General features: G+C 40.0%; 1 protein-coding gene across 3 annotated transcripts in view; it reads left to right on the top strand.

Annotated features, from left to right (window-relative positions):
• The first annotated feature begins 809 nt into the window (after positions 1 to 809).
• The window catches only part of epas1b (endothelial PAS domain protein 1b), a 42,441-nt gene continuing 16,510 nt past the window's right edge, over positions 810 to 26,740 (top strand). Inside the window, exons 1-2 of one of the 3 annotated variants that reach the window (XM_086175177.1) lie at positions 810 to 1,217; positions 24,589 to 24,779. In XM_086175177.1, the coding sequence (XP_086031303.1) occupies positions 1,192 to 1,217; positions 24,589 to 24,779 (217 nt within the window). In that variant the 5' untranslated portion in view covers positions 810 to 1,191. The remainder of the gene's footprint in view (positions 1,218 to 24,588; positions 24,780 to 26,740) is intronic. The other 2 variants (XM_086175167.1, XM_086175185.1) reach the window with 2 other exon arrangements.

The following is a 26,740-nucleotide window of genomic DNA, read 5'->3' as shown; positions in this document are numbered from 1 at the left end:
ATTGAAAGAATAAAAATTAAGAGAAACAATTTCAATTAGATGAAATACAATAAAAGTGAGAGAGGAAAAACAATAAAATTAAATCAAATTAAATATTATAAAAAATAAAACTATTAAAAATAAAAATGAATAAATAGAATTTGCCTTTCTCTACACTGACAGATTAAAAGGAAACCATGAAAAAATACAATAACAGTGAGAAAGGCGAAACAGTAAAATAAAATTGAATTAAATATCATAAAAAAATAAAATCAGATAAAATAAAAAAGGATAATTAGAAGTTGCCTTCCTCTACACTGACAGATTGAGAGGAAACAATGAAAATAGAAACCATAACAGTGAAAAAGGAATACAAATTAAAATAAAATTAAATATTATAAAAAAATAGAATAGATAAATAGAAGTTGCCTCTCTCTACACTGACAGATTAAAAGGAAAAAATCACAATAAAAACAATAACAGTGAGAAAGGAATAAAAATAAAAAATAAAAAAAAAATATTGAAAAAAAATAAAAAGAAACAATAAAAATAAGATAAAATAAAATATAAAAATACAAAAAAAAACAACATAATAACATAATGAAAAAAATACTAAAAATAATAACAAATCAGAATAGATAATAAAAATAGCCGTCACGGTAGGCGTACTTGTTGCAGTATTTCCCCCACACCTGTTGCAGGTGAGGAAGAGGAGGAAGACGAGCAAGAAGGGGCGGGGTTGGTCAAGGGGGCGTGGCCTGAGCCCCGGGCAGCCAATCAGCGGGCCCGATGTTGCGTGGCGGTCCGTCACGGAGGAGGAAGAGGAGGAAGAAGAGGAAGAGGAGGAGGAGGAGATTCCGCGCGGAGTCAAACGCCGAGGAGCTCCTGGACTTCTCAGAGCTCCGAGTTTAGCGGACGGACTTTCTTAAATTTTATTTTTTATTTTTTAATTTAAAAAAGAAAGAAAAAGTTGTGCGCCTCCTTCCTTCCTCCGCACGGTTCTTCTTCTCCTCCACCTTCTCCTTTCACCTTCTCCACCTCCAGCCCGCTGATGGCCCGGACGGACTCGCCTTTCACCTATTTAAATCGTTTTTATTATTTTTAAAAAATTTTTTTTTAAATAAACTTCTGGACTAAAACAACAACAAACCAAATTAAAGTAAAATAAAAATTAAAAAAAGCCGACGCGGGATTAGCGGCGAGGAAGAAAAGATGACGGCCGACAAGGAGAAGAAGAGGTAAGACCACTTTTATTTCTCTTTTTCTTCTTTTTATTCTTCTTTTTTTTTTTTTAATTCACGTTTATTTCCACTTCGGACGCTCAAGTCCGCGCATGCGCAGAAGTGTCTCTCTTTCACACACACCAGAAAAAAAAAAACCTGTTGCGTTCCGAAAGACGTTATTTATTATTTTTATTGCGTAAAAAATGTAAATAAAACATCATGGAAAAAGAAGAGGAATCGATATGATGGCGGGTTATCGGTTGACTTATTGATTGATTGATTGATTGTCTGATCGCTCAGCTGTTTGGACTGCCGAAGCGGACTTTTGGAAATGTGTTGCGTGTCGAGGTTTGCGTTTGACACACACACACACACACACACACACACACACACACACACACACACACACACACACACACACACACACACACACACACGCAGTGACTCCTAACTATTGATAGTTAAACGTGTCAGTTTTGACCTGTCGATCAAACAGGATAGTGTGTGTGTGTGTGTTGGGGGGGGATTAACAATAAATCAAAAAAATTATAAAAAAATGAATAAATTAAAAGTTAAGTTGTTGTTTTTTTCATTTAAATCTTTATTTAATTGTAAATAAATGATTGACAGGGGCGCCTAACCTCATTTCAAACCCGGGGTCACCGCCGACCCCTCACAACACACACACACACACACACACACACACACACACACACACACACACACACACACACTCAGAAGAAAGCAAAGGAGCTGTAATTGCGTTAGGAGGTCCAGTAATGGTGCAGATTTCCATCTCGTAGCTAAAGAAGCATGGAGGTCTCGTCCCAGAGGGGGTCAGTAATATCATATCTTATTATATAATATGTTTTATTTATTATTTATCTTTTTTTTTTTTTTTAAGATATTTTTTTTTTCACAAGTCCCCAAGCCGGATCGGCCGCCCTTTCAAAACCAGATATAGCGAACATGCACAGTTAATTTTTTTTCTTTGTTTCTGTTTTAAAGTTTATATGTCTTGATTTTATTTATCTATTTATTTATATTATTTAAATAAATGTTTTAAAAAGGTTTGAAGGGATGAGAAGGCGCCTGAGGGGATTTAATTTATTTTTAAAATTCATACAAACTTGATGGGGGTCAAAAATTAAGAACATAATAATAATTCAATTTATTTCGTATTTTCAATCAGACTTGTTCCTGTCGCTTTTCTTTTGTTTTTAAAAAAAAAAGAAAAAAAATGAGATGGATAATTTAGACCCGCTTCCATGAGTACGTACTTGTACTTCATGTCATGTATGGGTTTTGGAGTATTTGTATGGCAGTATTGCAGTATTTTGTCCACACACACACTATATATTTACATATATGGTATCTATAGCAACCATAAAGAACCTCTTTCTTCATTTTCTTGCGATAAAACGATTCGTATTTCATCGATTCGACGTCAAACCTCCCGATATTTTCAAATATTTCTTTTCTTCCTCCCTCTGATTCTCTCTTTCTCGCTCGCCTGCAGCCGCTTGTTGATAATCCGATAAACAAACAGCAGATACCTGTTGCCGCCAGAAACACTGGGATATTTCACGCAGCGGCGAGGAGAGCAAACACACACACACACACACACACACACACACACACTCTCACTGGTCCTTTGCTTGGTCAGGGGTCTCGGGGGGGGGTGGGGGTGGGGGTTGCAGAGAGTCGCAGGTTTGCAGCTTCATGTGGATTTTTTCTAGCTCCTTTTTTTTTTTAAATTTCTTTTCTCTTATTTTTTTATGTTTTTTTATTTACATTTTTAAAATATCTTTTCATATTTTTTGGGGTAAGTTTTTTCATATTTTGGTCATTTTTTTCATAATTTTGTGCTCCTTTTTCATATCTTTTGTGTCATTTATTTCATATTTTTGGGTCGTTTTTTTCATTTTTTTTGGTCATTTATTTATTTTTTCTTACACATTTTTTTGTCATTTATTTATTTTCACATTTTTTAGTCATTTTTTTCATATTTTTTTTTATTTTTTTTATTTTTTGGTCATTTTTTCCATATTTTTCGGTATTTTTTTCATATTTTCACCTATTTTCATTTATTTTTTAGTAATTTATTTATTTTTTCATATTTTTTGGTCATTTATTTATTTTACATAATTTTTGGAGTCATTTCACGCTCAATTTAACATACTTTCTTCTGGATAATTTAACCAATTCATTAATTTGACTTTTATTTCCTCCAAGCCGATTCATTTTGATGCTTTAAAAAAAAAAAAAAAGAATCATCAGAAATAATCGCTAAAATTATTTTGAAAACCTGCGGTTTCCCGGGTAACAAAACACGCAGACGGCCTTCGCTTTGTTTACACGTGATTAAAACGGCGTTGTGACGTGGTGTTGATCCGACGGCGTGCGTCGGTTGGACATTTTAGAGGAAGCGAAGAAACAAAGATGGCGTCCGGGAGACGACGGGGTGATTGACAGGTCCAGCTGGACTCCGACAGGAAGCGACCAACCAAAATTGACGTTTCCGATCACCTGATCATCACCTGATCATCACCTGATGACGGACGGACAAAGAGAAGCGGCGTCGGTTAAAATAACCACGGCCAGTTTTCCATCCCACGTTTCCGACCACGTCAGGCTGATAATCCCCGTGAACCTTAGTATTGTGTGTGTGTGTGTGTGTGTGTGTGTGTGTGTGTGTGTGTGTGTGTGTGTGTGTGTGTGTGTGTGTGTGTGTGTGTGTGTGTGTGAAGAACAGTGATGTTCTGCTTGCTGCGGGTGTGTTTGTTTTGTTTATGTGGTTCTGGCTTGTCATTGCTTTCTGGAATGAAATTATGTGATTAATCAATCAATTAATTAATCAACTAATTAATCAATGGCACACACACACGCTCACACACACACACACACACTGCTGTATCTGCATGGTGACAAAGAAAATACTCCTTCCCTAAAATGGCCGAGGCATTGAAAGGTGTGTGTGTGTGTGCGCTTGTCCACCCCAGTGTCGACACCCCAGTGTGTGTGTGTGTGTGTGTGTGTGTTCGACTGGAGAACAGATAGCCCACCGCCGCTGGAAGTAATAACTGCTGCGATAAATTGTGTGACTCCAGATAGCACCAGGTGTGTGTGTGTGTGTGTGTTTTATGTTGTGATTTTAATTATCTTTTAAAAGTTTTTAAATGTTTATGTCATTTTTTTGATTGCAACTACAGGAATAAATAAAAATATTATTATTATTATTATTATTATCATTCTGATCATCTATATTGCTACATTACAGAAATATAAGTAATTATTGCTGATAATAATTCTATCATTAAGATGAATGTAAAATTAAAAAATGAAGTAAATAAAATATAATCAATACAAGATGCTAATGATTAATTATTTTTGATTATTATCTATATTATTGCTTACATCAGTAATAAAACTCACTAATAATAATTACAAAGATAATTTAATTAGTAATTATTACTCATAATAATTCTATCATCAAGATGAAAAAAGTAAAAGTTAAAAAAGGCATTTTTAAATAACATAAAAAATACAGTTTATTAGTTTTTAATTATTTTGTGTTGTTACATATCTATGTATTTATTGATAAGTACACCATCTCGGCGTCGCTATAGCGACAGCCTGTCACATCGTCATCCAATAGCTGCAGTGTGCTGTGCTACATAATGTTAGCTACGTTAATAAACATTGCGGTAATATAGGACATGTAGGTTGGAGCTACATATTAGCATGCTAGCTGCCTGCACCACAAGCTTAGCCACGGCCATCCCCAAACAATGTGTGTGTGTGTGTGTGTGTGTGTGTGTGTGTGCGATGGACGGATTACCCCACCCTTGTTTTGTAGCGTTTTTACTTTTCTCCAGTTATGAAGGAATAGCATCGTAAATAAATAGTGGGCGGGGCATTTGGGCGTTACCATGGATACCAACCGGGGGGTTTACTTTACCCGAACCTCATTTTCCATTTGAGAAACAAAAGTGCAAGAAAAAATGGAACATCTGACGTTTCCAGGACGTTAGCACGTGTTGACGTTAGCATCACAACAGCGCTGTTTGGGAGTAACGTCGGCACCAATTGGGTTCGAAGGGGGGGCTTCAGCCCCGAGTCATGACTTGGTCATGTGACTTTAGCCCCCTCCCCCCCGCCCGTGCACAGATTTGGACTCTTCCAATTTCGTTTTGCCCTCACCTCCTTATTCCCGCTGAATCCTGCTTTTGTTGTTGTTCACTTCCTGTTTCTCCATCTTACCGTCACGGTGTGATCCGACCTCAATTGTTTAGCGTTTTGCCCGTCATTTCTGCCTCTCTTCCCCCGCTCGCCTTTGTCCTCAATTCCCGTCTCCTCTTCCCGCCACTTCCTGTCGGGTCTCCGTTCGTCCGTGGCGCCCGCCGCGTCCCCTCGGAGATACGGCTTACCAAACAAAACAAAACAAAAAGCTCCTGCGTCAAACCGCTGGCACAGTTTACATCGGTTCTGCGGCGCCCTTTGGTGGCCGTACGGGATGAAAGATCTTTAGCGACGTCGGGAAACCACTCGTTCCACGGAGATCGTCCGAGAAAAAAAAAACGAACCCCAGATCCAAGATGGCCGCCGCAGGTCGGGTCAGTGACACTGGTGAATCATGCAGATTTGTGAAACAAGAGCCAGAATGGTGGCGTAACTGAACCCGGTGATTGACAGGTGACCCGCCCAGTTAAACCCCGCCTCTCGTCCCCTGTGATTGGCTCCTAAGCTTTAACCCCGCTCTCCTTTGAGTTGGTTCCTAAAGTGACAAATTGGACATTGGAACGTACCAACTGGAGGCCGTGGATGGGTGTTATTGAAAAAAACGATTCCAGAAAATAGACGTAATCTTGGAGAGAGGACTTCAGCTGAAAATACTCACGGATAGACAACACCCGACGCACTCGTGACGACAAAACAGGACGACTCCCAGGAAAATGGACTGAAGGTGCTCATCGAGGAACCCAAACCCCAACAATTCCAGTAAACGGGGAAAGAACTCATGAGGAAACGAAAAAGATCCCGGCAAATAGACGGCATCCGAACGTGTGCTTGGAGAGACAAAACCAAACAGTGCCATAAAAACAAAAACCATAAAACCATAAAAACAAAAAACAAACAAACGATTCCAGCAAACATAACGCGCTTGAAAGTAAAAGCAATGTTTGCAGGATTGCTGCTGCGTCACTGTGTGCTTGTTGTGCTAACTCACGGGGGGGGGGGTTGTTTGTGTGTGTGTGTGTGTGTGTGTGTGTGTGTGTGTGTGGACGGCAACAGTTGCCAAAAACGGGAACAGGGAGAAAAGGGTTGGGGGGGTCTGTGGGAGGAAATGAGGTGTAGCAATGAAGATAGATTAGCGAAGAATGTGTGTGTGTGTGTGTGTGTGTGTGTGTGTGTGTGTGTGTGTGTGTCCGAGCGGTCCCGCCTCTGGCCACCGGCCGCCGGGCCTCCTTTGTGTGGCATCCGCGCCGCCGTCGCTACCCAAACATCACGCCACCGCCGGCGGACCGGGACGCCCCGTGACCCGCAGAGGAATGCGAGCGGAGGGGGCGGAGCCAAACGACTCCTCGCCGCCGCCGAGACAAACCAACGCGAGCGTGATTGGACCAGATGGTTGGATTTGTTATTGGACTCCATGTGGAGAAGAACCGACGTCTAGGGTGTCCATGTCGACGCCGTTGAAGACTCTGAATGGTTGGACTCTGTGATTGACAGGTGTTAAACCCCGCCCCTTGTCTCATGGCGGCATTGATTGGCTCCGCCTCCTGAACGTCAGCTGTATATCATGAGAGGTTGAAGGACGCCGAGGAAGAAACCGTAATTTAAGACGTCATCTGACAAACTCAAACGGGACCGTATCGATCAGTGGGCGTGGCTAAGTAAGGTGGGCGTGGCTAAGTGGAGAAAAGGGGCGTGGCTATTTAGCACCGAACCCTGCTAGCGCGTGAGGGTAACATACCCGACGCAACCGCAGCTGCTGCCTGGATTAAATGTGTTGACTTGATCAGGTAGCATGTGCTAACGTGCTAACGTGCTAACACGTGGCCCCCCGACAACCAATCAGAAAGAGGGGGCGGGGCGCAGGAAGTAGCATCGGCAGACATGACGGGCATATCGAAACAAAGATGGCGACGACGACGAACAGATAGCTGCGATACTAGCGGTGGCAGCCATGTTGGTCGGCCATGTTTGTTTACCTACTAACGATGACCCATCATCTCTGAGACGATGATGTCATAGCCCAGCTTCTCCTTTAGCTAACGTTTGCTAAATCCAGCTAGCATCAGTGTTAGCATATTCATTGCAAATGTTCAACGTGCACGCTCCTCTTCTTCTTCTTCTTTGCGGCGGTGTCACAGCGCCCCCTACGGGCCAGACGTGCACACTGCGGTGTTTTTTGCAAACCTTCTGGTTTTTATTTTGAGTTAATTTCTCGCTAATGTGTTTGTTCTCGGTGACCCTTTTGGCGTTCTGGTGGCGTTTCCTGTTTGATTGCCCAGGGGGCGGCGGTGGCGAGGGGGGGGGGCGGACGGTTCTCCCAGGGAACACTGGCGGACTTTATTCTGGCCAGGAATGTGAGGATTCAGATTCAGGTCCCGCAGCTATTTAACATTTCCCCGCCGGCAGCTCCAGCCGGGCGCCGTGGAAACCAGGCGCCGGATTCAGGTCACCTGGAAGGGGCTCCTCTGACGAGACGCCGGCGGATTTATCTTCCTTTTTTTTTTTTTTTTTTTTTTTTTTTTTTAAATCAATCGATTTTTATTTATTTATTTTAATTTTTTTTATATTTATTTATTTTGAAATGGAAATCTGGGAATTTTGGAAAAAAAAAAAACGTACACATTTTTATTTTTCTATTTTTTTCATGTCAGTTATAATTGGCAGGAAATCTACAAGAAAGGTCATGAAATCAGCAAAAAAAATTATAAAAGAAAATACATACCAAGAAACAGAAACTTAGTAAATTATCATTATTTTTTTTTTTTAAGTTCAATTTAGTATGAAGTCAGTTGGAAACCCTGCAATGCCCTTCAGTATAAAACCATAAAGTAATAACCGTAAGTCGGTTATTAAGGCGGTATATAACCTTTAGTCGGAAAGCTTGACTTTTTGACCCTTGATCGCGTTTATTGAAGCGCCAAGAAATTGTCTGATCCAAAAATATATATATATTTTTAATCTATTTTTTTTATTGATTTTATTTTATGTGTACAATAACTGTAATAACAATATCCAAACAGCGATTTAAAAAAAAAGAAAAAAAAGTTATAAGCGATCCTTATCTGAAACCACACTTTGATGGCAGCGCCGACAGGCCGTAACCATGACGACGGCGACATCATTAATCATTATTCGATGCGACCGACTCCTCACGCGACTTGACTCGCCGTTAAATAGAATGAGTGTTCGAAGAAGTCCAATGAAGCGTGTGTGTGTGTGTGTGTGTGTGTGTGTGTGTGTGTGTGTTTGCCCATCCGTTAAACGTTAACCAACAACCGACGTGTATGTGTGTGTGTTTGGCTGTCCATTAAACACTAACCAGCAATTGTACAGTCTGTGTGTGTCTGTGTGTGTGTGTGTGTGTGTGTGTGTGTGTTAGGTGCTAACCGGCAATTGTTGTGTGTGTGTGTATCTGTGTGTGTGGTGTGTGTGTGTCTCTGTGTGTATGTGTGTGTGTGTGTGTGTGCTTTGCTATCCGTTAAATGCGCCGATTGCTGTGTGTGTGTGTATTAGGTGCTAAGCGGCAATTGTGTGTGTCTGTGTGTGTGAAGCCTTTCATCCTCACCGTTAGAAGTCACTTCTTAAGCAAGTCATGTTACCTTTGATCCAACACACACACACACACACACACACACACCTTTGGAAATCCCATCAGGCTACCTTACTCAAAGGAAACCATTTTGAATCAATTCGCATTTCCGATGGCGTTGAGCGGCGTCCGATGGCGTTAAGCCACTCACACACACACACACACACACACACACAGCGGCGGCCTCTGGACGGCGGCCAGGTGCTCATGGACGCCGGCCATTTCAGTAGCAGAGGAAGTGGAAGAGTGGGCGCTGGCGGGCGGGAAATAGGAAACGGCGAGGAGACAGAGTTCTGCGGAGGGAAGAAAGAGGAGGGAGCGAAGAGCGACAGCCTGACGGAGGGGAAAGAAGAAAAAACAAGACAGGAAGTGGACGAGGGAGATAAAAATGGCGTCTTTTCTGCCGTCCCTCGCCGGCGTGCTGGTAAAGCCCCGCCTCTGCGCAGGAAGTGGTCGTGTCAGGTTAGCGACCTTTGACTGGCGTGCAGCACCAACGGTTTATGGACAACTTTTGAGTTTGAAACGGCGGCTTCCCCCCCCCGGCTGACGAGATGCATGGTATAATAAATGGAAAAAAAAAAATTAAAAATATATATATATGTATGATAAATATATATAAAAAATAACATATTACATATAAAATATTACATATCTCTCTATATAAATATATATACACTAGAAAATAAAAATAAAATCTAAAAACAATTTCAAAAGTGTGTGCATGCATGTGTGTATGTATGTGTATATATATATATATATGTGTGTGAGTGTGTATATATATATTAGATATATAAAATAGATAAATTAATGAAAAAATAAAATGAAATCCAAAAACAACTTCAAAAGTGTGTGCATGCATGTGTGTATGTATAGATATATGTGTGTGTTTGTATATTTATGTATATATATATATAAATCTCTTGATGACATGTGACTGAGAGGGTGAATGCTGTATGCCGCCATATGATTTGCCAATGAATGAGTGAATTGGTTGCACGTCTCTATATGTGGCCCTCTGATTGGTCCAGGGTGAAACCACCTCTCGGCCAATCACAGACCCTGAGCGCAGGATAAACAGTTTTGAGAATGAATGATGTTGATTGTAGATTGATTTTCCTCATCACACACACACACACACACACACACACACACACACACACACACACGTCTATTGGAATCTTGGTGTGTTTTTTTTATTTATTATTTTGACATTTAAAAAAAGGAAAACGTGTGTGTGTGTGTGTGTGTGTGTGTGTGTGTGTGTGTGTTATAAATAACAGCGCCATCAGGGTTGGTGGTTTTCATAAATGTGAAGCGCGGCTAATACGATGGTTATTTTTCCTTCCATAATTTAAACCTTGAAAATTAATTTAAAATAATTTTTATACTTTTTGTAAATCCTTGATTTAATTTTTTTCCATACAGATGTTTAGTTTAAAACAAAAAATAAAAAAATATCAACAAATCAGAGAAAACAAAATCATTTCTAATCAGCTTTTCAAACTCTGAACGCAGCAGTTATATATGAACTATATATATTTATAGATATTTACAGGAATTAGTTTAGATAATAATTCTAAATATGAATAGATGATGGTTATAACTAATATAATAAAAAAATGTCAAAAATGACCAGACAATTCCTGTAAATACATCTAGACGATTATTAAAGTAATAACCAGACAAAACCTATGGATAGAAAAGTGACAAAATTGTATTTTTTACAAACAGCTGTTCATGATGTCATTGGAACCATTGAAATATAAAAAGACAATTTAAATAACAAATACAATTGCAAATAAATACAGACAGAAATGATTAATATTAACAGGTACCTCCTGCAAAAAAATAACCAAAAATGTTATTTTTTTATAAATATAAAAAATACTTATAATAATTAAAAGATATGGCTTGAAAATAATAAATAAAAGAATATAAAAAGTACATCTGAGGTTTAATTGTCACTGGCTTCTAAACTGAAAAGCGCTGGAGATCCACTTCCTGCCTGTGAAGGAGGGCTTTCAGTCCATCCATCCATCCATTTATCAATTTATCCATCCATCCATTTATCAATTTATCCATCCATCCATTTATCAATTTATCCATCCATCCATCCATTTATCCATTTATCAATTTATCCATCCATCCATCCATTTATCCATTTATCCATTTATCAATTTATCCATTTATCCATCCATCCATCCATCCATCCATTTATCAATTTATCAATTTATCCGTCCATCCATACATTTATCAATTTATCAATTTATCCGTCCATCCATCCATCCATTTATCCATTTATCCATCCATTTATCAATTTATCAATTTATCCATCCATCCATCCATTTATCAATTTATCAATTTATCCGTCCATCCATACATTTATCAATTTATCAATTTATCCGTCCATCCATACATTTATCAATTTATCAATTTATCCATCCATCCATCCATTTATCAATTTATCCGTCCATCCATCCATCTATCAATTTATCAATTTATGGGTCCATCCATCCATCCATCCATTTATCAATTTATCAATTTATCCATTTATCCATTTATCAATTTATCCATCCATCCATCCATCCATTTATCAATTTATCAATTTATCCGTCCATCCATCCATTTATCAATTTATCAATTTATCCATCCATCCATCCATCCATCCATTTATCCATTTATCCATTTATCAATTTATCCATTTATCCATCCATCCATCCATCCATCCATTTATCAATTTATCAATTTATCCGTCCATCCATACATTTATCAATTTATCAATTTATCCGTCCATCCATCCATCCATTTATCCATTTATCCATCCATTTATCAATTTATCAATTTATCCATCCATCCATCCATTTATCAATTTATCAATTTATCCGTCCATCCATCCATTTATCAATTTATCAATTTATCCATCCATCCATCCATTTATCCATTTATCAATTTATCCATTTATCCATCCATCCATCCATCCATCCATCCATTTATCAATTTATCAATTTATCCGTCCATCCATACATTTATCAATTTATCAATTTATCCATCCATCCATCCATTTATCAATTTATCAATTTATCCGTCCATCCATACATTTATCAATTTATCAATTTATCCGTCCATCCATACATTTATCAATTTATCAATTTATCCATCCATCCATCCATTTATCAATTTATCCGTCCATCCATCCATCTATCAATTTATCAATTTATGGGTCCATCCATCCATCCATCCATTTATCAATTTATCAATTTATCAATTTTTCCATCCATCCATCCTTTTATCCATTTATCAATTTATCAATTTTTCCATCCCTCCATCCATCCGTTTATCCATTTATCAATTTATCCATCCATCCATCCATTTATCAATTTATCAATTTTTCCATCCCTCCATCCATCCGTTTATCCATTTATCAATTTATCCATCCATCCATCCATTTATTAATTTATCAATTTATCCATCCATCCATCCATTTATCAATTTATCAATTTATCCGTCCATCCATCCATTTATCAATTTATCAATTTATCCATCCATCCATCCATCCATCCATCCATTTATCCATTTATCCATTTATCAATTTATCCATTTATCCATCCATCCATCCATCCATCCATTTATCAATTTATCAATTTATCCGTCCATCCATACATTTATCAATTTATCAATTTATCCATCCATCCATCCATTTATCAATTTATCAATTTATCCGTCCATCCATACATTTATCAATTTATCAATTTATCCGTCCATCCATACATTTATCAATTTATCAATTTATCCATCCATCCATCCATTTATCAATTTATCAATTTATCCGTCCATCCATACATTTATCAATTTATCAATTTATCCGTCCATCCATACATTTATCAATTTATCAATTTATCCATCCATCCATCCATTTATCAATTTATCCGTCCATCCATCCATCTATCAATTTATCAATTTATGGGTCCATCCATCCATCCATCCATTTATCAATTTATCAATTTATCAATTTTTCCATCCATCCATCCTTTTATCCATTTATCAATTTATCAATTTTTCCATCCCTCCATCCATCCGTTTATCCATTTATCAATTTATCAATTTTTCCATCCCTCCATCCATCCGTTTATCCATTTATCAATTTATCCATCCATCCATCCATTTATCAATTTATCAATTTTTCCATCCCTCCATCCATCCGTTTATCCATTTATCAATTTATCCATCCATCTATTTATCAATTTATCAATTTTTCCATCCCTCCATCCCTCCTTATGTTCTGCTCTTTCATTCATCAGTACAAACATGTTGTCTTCTTCTTTTTCTCACCATTCAAAAGAGATAAAATTAGTATTTTGCTCATTTTTGCGCGATAAGAAATGACCATTTTAGCTCCTCTGGCAGGGAAATACGTCCGCTGATTCCTCCTTCAACACACACACACACACACACACACACACACACACACACAGAGCTGCCGCTGATGCTTCTATCAGGACGATAAAGCCTTTCCCACCGCGGCGCTCTTGGAAACTGTAGGAAGCCGCGATAAGAGGAAGAGTAACCTCTCATCACCCGCTAACCCTTTTTCTTTTCTTTCTTTTTTATTTTTTTGTGTTTTTGTGTGTTTGATATTCCGACGGCGTCCCCGATTGGTCACATGACCCCCCCACCTGTGCCCCCCCCCCTCGCCGCCTCCTCCTCCCCCGCCATGCCTCTCAATCAGCCAGTATATCCCACCATCAGCAGCGTGGGCGGATTTGTTTATTTGTGCCTGTGTGTGTGTGTGTGTGTGTGTGTGTGTGTGTGTGTGTGTGTGTGTGTGTGTGTGTGTGTGTGTCTTTCATGGACGATCACAATCTCCTGCATAGTTCTTCCACTGATTGAGTCGAAGTCGGGGCCCCGTCTGGGATAACTGTTTGTTCGGCCGTGTGTGTGTGTGTGTGTGTGTGTGTGTGTGTGTGTGTTTGGCTGTGTTTCTAGAACTCTATGTTCCTCAGGATCACAGATTAGCCAGCGTTGTATTGTTGCTCTGTGTTTGTGTTCGTCCAGGCGCCACAACTACAGGAAGACCCACTGTAAGCAAGGAAAGGTGTGTGTGTGTGTGTGTGTGTGTGTGTGTATATAGACTATCTGGCCCCATCTGACCCCTCATGTAAATCTAAATCTTTAACATCAGGAACTGAAAGCAGCCTGACGGACGCAGCCTCGTTAACGGACCGTCGGCCATTTTTAATTGCGAGTTTTTATTTTTATTCATTACAATTATTCAAATCTAAGATCTCACAGATTGGTGATCACATATATTACATAACATATTATATATATATATATATATATATATGAGTGAGATAATGGTTTTGTATTTAACGGCTCCTTCATACATTCATTATTTAGGTCATCATTATTTTAATCTATTTATTTATGTCTTTCTTTGTCTTTCCTCATTTTCCCAGATTATGTCAGTTTTTTTTCTAATGAAATAAAAATGTGTACTAATTTATATTAGTAAACAAGGGTTCAGTTCATGAATAAATAAATGAATAAATTTTTGCTGAAAATGATTTTCAAATAATAACCTTAAAAAAACTGTTTTCTCATTAATTTAGATAGAATGAATAAGAAGAAAAAAATGAATAAGAAGAATTCTAAGAAATGTCTTTATTAAATAATTCCCTAAGAAAAAAATCCAGGACAAAATATATCATACATAATATTAATAGTACATTATTAAATGATTAAAATAAGTAAGAAATCCACACTGTGGATTTTATTTTTTTGTTAGAATATATTATGAAAACTGTTTTACAAACGATTATTATTCTAATTATTAATAATAATGATAGTAAATCCAGCGAAATAGTTATTCTATCAATGATTCATTCATTTAAAATAAATGATGCAATTCTAATAAAAAAATATATATATAAATAAATAAATAAAAAATATATATATAAATATATATTTAAAAAAATATATATATACATATATATATATAAATAAAACTGTCTCCACAGGTATTAAAAAAAAACAATTTTAATTGCTTTTATTTTTTTTTAAATCATTGGGTAATCCCTTCCCTTCTGTCGATGATTGACAGCCCACTTGTATTTGTGCTTTTATTTATTGAATAAATAAATATTTATGTATGCATGAGAAGTGATTTATAATATATAATTTTGGGGGGGATCGATATAAAAACAATAAAAATAATACTACAGGGATCAGGCGATAAATTTTAAGGCTGATATTCATGAATGTTTTCATTATATTATTATTCTAAAATGTTCAATATATTTATCATTATCTTCAAACAGGAAGTATTTTTTTTAATAAAACAAATAAATAAATTATTATAATAACGACGGGAAGTGACTTAAAAATGATGACATCATCTTAAAGGTGTACACACACCCCATCAGGTCTCCAGCACTAGCATAGCTTCCTATCAAGTGTTTGCCCGATCGGTTTCTGCATTGATCGATCGGGTCCGGGCCCGTATTGATCCACCATCGTCATCCGTCACTGTATTGATCCGTCATCGCTGGACTCTGATCCCAGTTGGTCGTCGGCGGCGGCGGCGGCGGCTCTTGCCTCACATGTGCCGCCGTCACGGGGTTGCGACACTGTTGCCATAACTCTGCTGGCTTTTATGAGTGTGCAGTAGTCCATGCGCGCACACGAGTGTGTGTGTGTGTGTGTGTGTGTGTGTGTTGTCTTGTGTGTGTTAACCGCCCCTTTGGCTGCTGATGTTGATTGACGGCGCTACTTCTGTCACCAGGGTTTCAGAATGCTAGCTATGCATGTTTGTTTTTTCCGACCCTCGGACCCGTCATGGCGGCGGCTCGGCGAGCCCCGCGGCGCTCGCTAACGCGCAGGCCGATGGAAAAAGCCGCCGCTACCGTGGCTCCGGGTTGCGTTTTTCCACGGATCTAAAAGCAGCGTCCACGCCGCGCCCGGGAATCTGAGTAGAGCTCCGCCTCCGATGACATCAGCTAATCTGGGATTAAACGTGGCCAATTGTAGAAACAAAAACAAACGTTCCTCCTTAGACTTTAGTAACGATACTGTCTTGTTTGTTTTGTAGTTTGTCACGCTGGGATTTGATTGGTTGATTGTCAGGCAAAGGGGGGCGGGGCTTTAGTTCACGTCAACATGCAGCTCCTTAGCAACGCCACTGGATGACCAGGTTGTTGTAGAAGCGCTAATCTCCAACGCTAATGACTCACCTAACACCCCAACCTGCTAGCAGCCTTTCTACGACCAGGCTAACAGGCTAACAAGCTTAAAGTCCAACTATAATCCATCTAATAGTCCAGCTAGCAACTCTGCAAACAGCCCAGCTGCAACCTAAATGACAGCCCCGCTAACAGCTAAAATGAAGCTACCAGATCAGCTAACAGCCTGGACACAATTCAGCTAACAGTCTGGCTTGCTAACCCCCTAACAGCCGTGCTCGAAGATCTGCTCACAGCCCATCTTGCAACTTTCCAAACAGTCCAGCTAGCACGGCTACTAGAACCCAATTTACAGTCCAGCTCCAACTCCGCTAGCGGTTTAGCTTGCAACTCTGCAAACTATCCAGTTGGAAGCTTGCTACAACTCAGCTTGGAGCCCGGCTGTAACCAAGAAGAACTAGAAGCCCTCCTACAACCCAGCTAGCATTTCTGCTAACAGTCAAGCTATGGGGCTTGCTATAATCCAGCTGACAGGCCAGCAAGAAGAACTAGAAGCCTTCCTACAACCCAGCTAGCATCTCAGCAAACAGTTCAGCTAGCAACTCTGCTAATTGTCAAGCTAGGAGACCTGCTATAACCCAGTTGACAGTCCAGCTAGCATCTCAGCAAACTGTTCAGGTAGCAACTCTGCTAATTGTCAAGTTTGGAGACCTGCCATAATCCAGCTGACAGTCCAGCTAGCTTCTCTGCTAACAGTCCCTCTAGGAGCCCTGCTATCATCCAGCTAACAATGAGCTGCTCCCGCACGCAGGAGGCGGGGCTCCGGTGCGTCGCCTGGCGTCAACACAAGTCGCCGCCGCAGGAAAAAACAGCCGATTGTCTGGAGTCACAAAACGTGGATCTGCTCAGACAGGAAGTGATGATCCGCTCGCCGGATCCCCAACGGAGCTTTGGCTTTTCTCTATTTTAAAAGAGGGCCTCTGTGTTTTTGTTTATGTAAGCGAGTGTGTGTGAGTGTGTGTGTGTGTGTGTGTGTTTTGGATTACACGCTGGCGGTTTGTGCGTCAGGTGTCGTGTTTTCGGCCCTTTGGCTACTTTGTCTTCGTTTGTGTCTTTTTGCTCAAGGGCAGTGGATGATTCCTGGAAGTACTAGCATGTGTGTGTGTGTGTGTGTGTGTGTGTGTGTGTGTGTGTGATTATTAATCATCACAAGACGCCGCGGTAACCGGATGGGTGTTTATTGGTCACATATCTCCCGTTCGCCCCGAGTGTAGCGCTCTGGACGACCGCTGCTGCTGTCGCCATGGTTACGACGCTGCTCCTCAAAGATGATGATGACGATGGCCCCGGATCACATGACCACTCTTATTTTTTTCCAAAAACTTTATTTATATGCCAGAAGAAAGGGACAATACGAAGATGGAGGACCTGAAACTTCTCACTTCTGGAGTCCTCCTGCACCTTCTGGATTCTGGATCCCTTCCGGAGGAGGTTACATAAAGCGTTTTGTGTAAGCGAGGGGGTTTTTCCCGCACAAAGAGGCAGTCAGCGTCCTCGTGAGGTCCAACGCACCAGTTGCGGAGCCACAAAATGACACGAAAAGCGGGTCAAATCGCATAGATAATGAGTTGGTCGATTAATTAATCGGTCGATTAATTGGGTAATTAACTAGGTGAATACCATTTTTCAGTGAAGGGCAGCGAGCTGATCCAAACCAGAAGGTTCATAGCTCATGGGTTCTCTCTGTGGCTTCTTCAAGCTCACTTTCTTATTGATTAATTGAGAAGTTAATTGGTTAATTAATGATTAACGAATTCATTTTTGCTGCTGAGGGCTGCAAGGCTGCACAGACAAGATGGTTCCTGGTCTGGTTACATCTGAGGTCTCTGCAGGCTCTTCAGGTTCTCTTCTCATGGTCTTCTGCCCTGGGTTCTCGCAAGGTTCTCCGTTTTCCTGACACAGTCCAAAAAAACAGTGACGGGTGAATGATTGGAAGTGTCTTGATGTGGACCTTGTGATTGACAGCCCACCTGGTCCAGGTGAAGCCCTGCCTCCTACCTCAACCTTCAGCTGGGATTGGTGCACAGGACGAGATGTATGGATGATGAGGGGAAGTGTGCAGTTTAGGTCAGCAAGGTGGCACTTTGAGGGAACAGGGTTCCTGGTTTGGTCTAAACTGATTTCTTTGGAGGGTTCCTCAGGGTTCTCCTTGGCCTGGTTCTCTCCAGGTTCCCCATCTCCAAAAACCTGCTGTTTTTTGAAGACCCAAAAATGTCCATAGGCGTGAATGCTTGGATCTCTATATATGGACCCTGTAATGGACAGCTGCCCCTTGTGATTGACAGCTGAACCATGATTGACAGCTGAACTCGTGATTGACAGCTGAACCATGATTGACAGCTGAACTCGTGATTGACAGCTGCCCCTTGTGATTGACAGCTGCCCCTTGTGATTGACAGCTGCCCCTTGTGATTGACAGCTGAACCCGTGATTGACAGCTGCCCCTTGTGATTGACAGCTATCGCTTGTGATTGACAGCTTAACCCATGATTGACAGCTGAACCTGTGATTGACAGCTGCCCCTTGTGATTGACAGTTGCCTCCTCCAGGTTAAGCCCCGCCCCTCATCCACTCACAACATGGGCGAGTGGATGATTGTGTACTGAAGTACTACTGCACTGCTTCCAAGTACAAAGTACGCGTGTTTGTTTTGCAAAACGTCCGAATGGGAGTTGGATGCTGCTCAAACACCAGAGCTCATCTCAAACAAACAAAGAGGACGGCACCTTCCAGGGCCGCTGAAGATCATCCCAGGATTAATCCCACGATGCTTAATCCCATGATAGTTTATTCTACGATGCTTAATTTCATGATACTGAATCCGAATGATGTTTAATCCCATATTGCAATGAAACCACCTTCCAGGATGTCTTTATCTAATGATATATAGTCCCATGCTATCTAATCCCATGATTCTTAATCCCAGTATATGTAATCCCATGATACTTAATCTCATTGTACTTAATCCCATGATTCTTAATGTCGTGATACTTAATCTCGTGATACTTAATCCCATGATGCCTTTTTTACAAGTCGCTTCATCGCACAGCATTAAATCCAAGCGATGTTTAATCCCATGTTGCATAATTTTATAATAAATCCCATGATGCTGAATCCAATCATGCATAATCTTAATATTAATCCCATGAAAGTTCATTCAATCATGTCATCTAACAACACTTAATCCCATGATATCTAATGCCATGATGCTCAATCTGTTAACCTTAATCCCATGACATTTATTCTCACGGTGCTTAATCCCATGATACTAAAATTCATGATACTAAATCCAGATTGCTGCTTAATTTTATTATTAATCCCATGAAACTTCATTCAATGATGTCTAATCTAAAGATACTTAATCCCATGTCATATAATCCCAGGATGCTTCATTCCTTGACACTTAATCCCACAATGTGTAATCCCATGATGCTTTTTTCCATGATGTCTCATTTTGAGATACTTAATCCTGTGATATGTAATCCCATGATACTTAATCTTGTAATTCCACGATGCCTAATCTCATGGTGCTTGATCTCGTGACCCTTAACCTCATGGTGCTGCTTTCGATGAAACTTAATCCTATGATGTTATCCCATGACACTTAATCCTATGATTCTTAATCCCATAATGCTTAGTCCCATGATATCTAATCCCACGATACTTTTTCCATGCTGTCTCATCGACAGATACTTAATTCTGTGAAACGTAATCCCATCATGTCTAATCCCATGATACTTAATCCTATGACACTTAATCCCATGATACTTAATCCTATGACACTTAATCCCATGATACTTTTTCCATGATATCTTATCCATAGACACTTAATCCTACCTAATCCCAATGTCATGATATTTAATCCCACAATGTCTAATCTAACGATACTTAATGCCATGATATCTAATCATGTGAACATAATCCCACAAAGTTTAATCCATCATCTAGGGGCTAAAAGAGGAGCGCGGGGCTAAATCTGTCCTGTGTGAACTTGGCTTTACCTGCTTGAGGAAATTCCTATGAGCGCAGCAGAGACGTCTGATGTGTGTGTGTGTGTGTGTGTGTGTGTGTGTGTGTGTGTGTGTGTGTGTGTGTGTGTGTGTGTGTGTGAACGTGAGTGACGGGTCGGCGAGGACATCTGAAGCCTCGGTGGCTCCCATTGTCTCGTATCCTGAAATAGTCCCTGCAGGGACCGGCAGTAACAATGGGACCCAGACAATCAAAGAGTGGCACAGAACACACACACACACACACACACACACACACACACACACACACACACACACACACACACACACGCACACACGCAGGAGCTGAAGTTAGCCGTCCCTGTTGACTGGGCTGAATGTCTGGCCGACTGTCCGCTAACTCATTAGCAACGAGGGGTCGGGTTAATGAGTTTAAACTCGCAGGGAGACGCAGTGACGGACACACACACACACACACACACACACACACACACACACACACACACACACTGGTAGAGATAAGATAATGAAGCTCTGTGCTCGGCCTTTCCTGTCAATCGAACATTATCTCTCCCGCCTCCTCCTAACCTGAGCGCTAGCCTATGCACGCCATACGCCGTGTGTGTGTGTGTGTGTGTGTGTGTGTGTGTGTGTGTGTGTGTGTGTGGTCCGAATGGCGGCTGCAAGGTGCGGGGGGGGGCGCAGGAGGGGTGTTGTGTTGACGCCGATGTGATTTGAATCAAATCAATGTTTTGCAGCTTTGATAGCGGTGCGCCCTCCCAACACCCACACACACACACACACACACACACACACACACACACACACACACACAAAAGCTTGATTCGGTCCAGTGGCCTGAGACGCAAACAGCTCCTCCCAAGAAGAAGTAATTGAGCCTTTTGTTATTATTGTCCGTCTCTTGTAGCAACAAAAGTATTTTTTGGTTTTATTTTTTTTGGAAGTTCCCACTTTGTTGACAAGACGAATAGCGATAGTAGGAAGAAAACTTAAAAAAAAACAAATAAATTCTTCCTTAAGACTGTGAAATCACAATCTAGACAAAAAAAAATTACAAAAGTACTCCAAAATCGAGAACTCGTTATATACTATATATACTATACTATATATATATACTAGCCCCTGATAATAACATACAAGGTAATAACATACAAGGTAATAACAAATTTAGATTTGTTTTCATTCATTCATTCATTCATTGATCAGAATCCAAATGGTTAAACGGAAAAATTGAAATTTCCGATGTTTGTCAAAACCGAATTTCTGCGTGTGTGAATGAGTGAGTGAATTTTGCATGTCTTTTAATGGCGTATGAATGAGAGGGTGAAAATTAGCATGTCGCTACATGACCTATGAATGAATGCGTGAACGTTGCATCTCTACACGCTGTATCAATGAAAGGGTGAATTTTAGCATGTTGCTATGTGAGGTTCTGAATGAATGAATGAATGTCGATTTACACCGTAAATCTTTGCATTTCTATATTGCATATATATGACTGAGTGACTGGTTGTGTTGCTTTTTGACATTTGAATGAGTGAAATTTTCATGTTTCTATATAATGTGGACGAATCAGTGCATCTTTATATGACGTATGAATGAGAGGGTGAAAATTAGCATGTTGCTACATGACCTATGAATGAATGCGTGAACGTTGCATCTCTGTACGCTGTATCAATGAAAGGGTGAATTTTAGCATTTTGCTATGTGAGGTTCTGAATGAATGAATGTTGATTTACGCCGTAAATCTTTGCATATGAATGAGTGAATGAATGGTTATGTGTCGCTTTTTGACGTTTGAATGAATGAGTGAATTTTGCATGTTTCTATATACTGGAAAGAATAAGTGCATCTTTAAATGACGTATAATTGAGAGGCTGAATTTTAGCATGTCTTTATATGACGTGTGAATGAATGAGTGAATAGCTTGATGACGTGAATTTTGCACGTCTCTAAATGATATTTGAATCTTTGTGCGTCTTAGAATGAGTGAGCGAATGGCTGGATGTTTATATATATATATATATTATTTGTGTCTTTATGACACGAATGAATGAGTGAATGTCGGACGTGTCTTCAAAGTGTCTCGTAACGAAGGTCTTTACGGCGGCGCCGCCCTGCCGGGAGCTCGGACGTGTTTCGGAGCCATTGTGGCGTCACTTCCTGTTGACGTCCGACGCCGAGCGGGATCACAGAGCTTCCACTGATGTCAGGATGTGGGACATCAAAGTGGGAACATGGCCGCCGCCGCCGCCGCCGCCGCCGCCCGGCGCTCCACATCCCAGCCAGGATAGCCGTTTGTGTGTTTTTGTTAATGTTGGCAGCGGGTGAAACGCATTGTTGGGTGGCGAGCTGGCACGCCGGCCCGCCATCCGTGGAAACCCTCCAAGCGTGCGCACGTGTCACCGCCGTGCTGTTACCGCGGCGACATCGAACCCTCGCGGCCTTTCGGTTAATTTCCCCAACATCGTCGGCGAGGACTTTCAACACTCTCATATCTCAAATTAACATGAATGAATGAATGAATGAATGAGTGAAAGTTGTTTGTTTATATGTTTTGTGAATTCTTGTATGTCAATATGGGACATGAATGAATGAATGAATGGTTGTGTGTTTATGATTCGCTAACAAGAGAGTAAACGGTTGCACGTCTCTATATCATGTGTGAATGAATGAGTGAATGGTTGTATGTCTATGTGATACATGAACGAATGAATTCTTGCATGTCTGTATAATATAAAATAGTGAATGAATGAATGAGTGAATGGTTATACTTCACTTTATGACATGAATGAATGAGTGAATGGTTATATATCTCTTGATGACATGAATGAATGAATGAATGAATGAATTTTCCTATATGGTGCTATAAGAGAGCTAATAGTTGTATATCTATATGAAATGTGACTGAATGAATTCTTATCTCTGTAAGTGAAAAATTAGTGAATGAATGAGTGAATGGTTATGTGTTGCTTTATGATTCGTTAACAAGAGAGTAAATGGTTGTACGTCTCTATATCATGTGTGAATGAATGAGTGAATGGTTTTATGTCTGTGGATGATACATGAACGAATGAATTTTTGCATGTCTGTATAATATAAAATAGTGAATGAATGAATGGGTGAATGGTTATACATCTCTGTATGACAAGAGTGAATGAGTGAATGTTTATATAGCTCTTGATGACATGAATGAATGAATGAATGAATGATGCTATATGATGCTATAACAGACCTAATGGTTGTATATCTATATGAAATGTGAATGAATGAATTCTTATCTCTATATGTGATAAATTAGTGAACAAATGAGTGAATGGTTGTGTGTCTCCATATGACGTGTGAATGAGAGGGTGAATGTCGTACGTTCATGCGACCTTGTGACGGTTCAGGGTGAACCCGCCGCTCGTCCAATGACAGGCAGCATACATGAATGAATGAATAATGATAGCAAAATGCTAACGTGTCCCATGATGGAGCCGTGATTACCTGAACATTCGGAGAAAAATATGGAGAAATCTACGCAACTAGCTTGTCGGACTCGAACGCAACGTAGTATCTGGACTTTACTGGAGGAGAACATGGAGAGTCCAACAGACAGAACCAATTTGTACATCTACAAAACAAAAAAATATGTAATTAAGAAAAAGTGAACACATTTTTTCCTGTTCTGTGTGAAGTTTTTTTTTTGGCTAATTTAATTTATATCAATTTTACATGTTATAACACATCACTAACATGTCAGAACATGTAATTATAACATGGAGGTATGTGTCATTACACATTATTGTCATGTAATAAAATGTCATGAATGTGCAACATGTAGCTAATGTGTAATAGAAAATAGCTAAAGTGTTATAACACAAGTTATATAAGTAATATGTTATCACTTAGCTAATGTGTCAACTTTGATAACACATAGCTAAGCTGCAATAACATAGCTACGATGCTATAACATAACATGTTATAACACATTCCTAACATGTTATCACAATAGCTAGCATGTTATAATAGGTAGCTTTTGTGTAATAATACATAATTAATGTATTATGCGTGGTTAATGTACGACACATGGCTGACGTGTAATAGCACTTAGCTAACATTATAACACTTAGCTAACATTTTTAGCACATAGCTAACATTATAACACAAAATTAACATCTTAACACACAGGTAAACGCATAGCTAATGTATGATAACACATAGTTAACATGTTATTTCACAAAGTTATAACAACTCCTCCGCTAGCATTAGGGAGGCTATAACCGAGATGCACTTTTTGATTGATTGATTGGTTGATCGGTTGATTGATCGATGGGCTTTGCCCGCAGGAGCAGCTCTGAGCGGCGCAAGGAGAAATCCCGCGACGCCGCCCGCTGCCGCCGCAGCAAGGAAACGGAGGTGTTCTACGAGCTAGCGCATCAGCTGCCGCTGCCGCACAGCATTAGCTCGCACCTGGACAAGGCGTCCATCATGAGGCTCGCCATCAGCTTTCTGCGCACACGCAAGCTGCTCGCCGCCGGTATGTGCACACACACACACACACACACACACACACGTTCAAACACACATGCCAGGAAGTCCCGCCCACATCAGGCTAACAATGCACCGCTACTTGATATGAGTTAGCGCTCTGCGGCTAATTTGTTAGCACGTGGGTTCAAGGAGGAACATGGTGGAACCAGGCGTTGCCATGGTGATATCTGAGAGGCAGGAGCAGAACGTTTGGATGGTTCCTGTGAGGTTCGATCCACAAAGAACCAGAGAAAAGAAGATCAAGAGAACGGTGGAATAGAAGAACTGGAGAACAGAGACAAGAACCCAGAGAGCAGTAGAACCGAAGTACGGTAGAAATGGAGAAGAACCAGAGGGCAGTTGAACTAGAAAACCCTAGAACAGGAGAACTGTTCTAGGAACCAGAGAAAAGTAGAATGATAGAACCAGAGAAATGGAGAACATTAATTTGGAGAAAAATATGTTTGGCGAACAGTAAATCTGAAAAACAGTAGATCAGGAGAACATTAATCTGGAGAACAGTATATCTGGAGCAGAGTAGACCTAGAGAACAGAAGATCTGGAGACCATTAATCTGGAGAACAGCAGATCTGGAGAACATTAATCTGGCGAACATTGATCTGGAGAAAAGTAGATATGGAGAACAGTATATCCAGAGCTTGGAAAATCTAGAGAACAGTAGATTTGGAGAACATTAATCTAGAGAACAATAGATCTGGCGATCGGTAGAACTGGAGAACAGTAGATCTGGAGAACATTAATCTGGAGAACAGTAGATATGAAGGACAGTATATCTGGAGCAGAGTAGATCTAGAGAACAGTAGATCTAGAGAACAGTAGATCTAGAGAACAGTAGATCTAGAGAACAGTAGATCTGGAGAACATTCATCTGGAGAAGAGTAGATCTGGAGAACATTAATCTGGAGGAGAGTAGATCTGGAGAATATTAGATATGGAGAACATTAATCTGGAGAAGAGTAGATCTGGAGAACATTAATCTGGAGAAGAGTAGATCTGGAGAACAGTAGATCTGGAGAACATTAATCAGGAGAACATTAATCTGGGTAAGAGTAAATCTGGAGAATATTAGATATGGAGAAAATTAATCTGGAGAAGAGTAGATCTGGAGAACAGTAGATCTGGGGAACATTAATCTGGAGAAGAGTAGATCTGGAGAACATTAATCTGGAGGAGAGTAGATCTGGAGAACATTAATCAGGAGAACATTAATCTGGGTAAGAGTAAATCTGGAGAATATTAGATATGGAGAACATTAATCTGGAGGAGAGTAGATCTGGAGAACAGTAAATGTGGAGACCATTAATCTGGAGAACAGTAATCTGGGGAAGAGTAGATCCGGAGAAAAATAGATCTGGCAAACAGTAAATCTGGAGAAAAGTAGATATGGAGAACATTGATCTGGAGAACAGTAGAACTGGAGAACATTAATCTGGAGAACTTCAATCTGAAGCACAGTTGATCTGGAGAACATGAATCTGGGTAAGAGTAAATCTAGAGAACAGTAGATCTGGAGAACATTGATATGGAAAACAGTAAATCTGGAGGAGAGTAGATCTGGAGAACAGTATATGTGGAGAACATTAATCTGGAGAACATTAATCTGGAGGAGAGTAGATCTGGAGAACATTGATCTGGAGGAGAGTAGCTCCCACGACCAGAAGCACAGCATCAGTGGAGGGTTGGTATCCACCACATCTCAGTTTCAGTTTCATGTTCCGAGATCTGGACGATAATCTGCCTTTGGGATGCCGCCGCCGCCGGCCCGTCCGACACACGCCAGCAGCAGATAAAAATCACCTGCGCAAAGTCCTTCAATAATTTAAAAAATATATATAAAAATAAAATAAAATAAAAAAGAAAGTATATAAAGATAAAAAAAAAAATTAAAAAAAAAAAAAAATTTTCAGTTGAAAAAAAAGGTGATTTGACACCTGGAGGAGAGGATGC

The sequence above is a fragment of the Fistularia commersonii genome, chromosome 2, assembly GCF_037954325.1.
Source record: "Fistularia commersonii isolate RoL2024-O1a breed Wild chromosome 2, RoL_Fcom_v1.0, whole genome shotgun sequence".
In the NCBI taxonomy this organism is placed as follows: domain Eukaryota; kingdom Metazoa; phylum Chordata; class Actinopteri; order Syngnathiformes; family Fistulariidae; genus Fistularia; species Fistularia commersonii.
The sequence above is the reverse complement of the archived record's forward strand: the minus strand, read 5'-3'. Positions and strand labels throughout refer to the sequence as shown.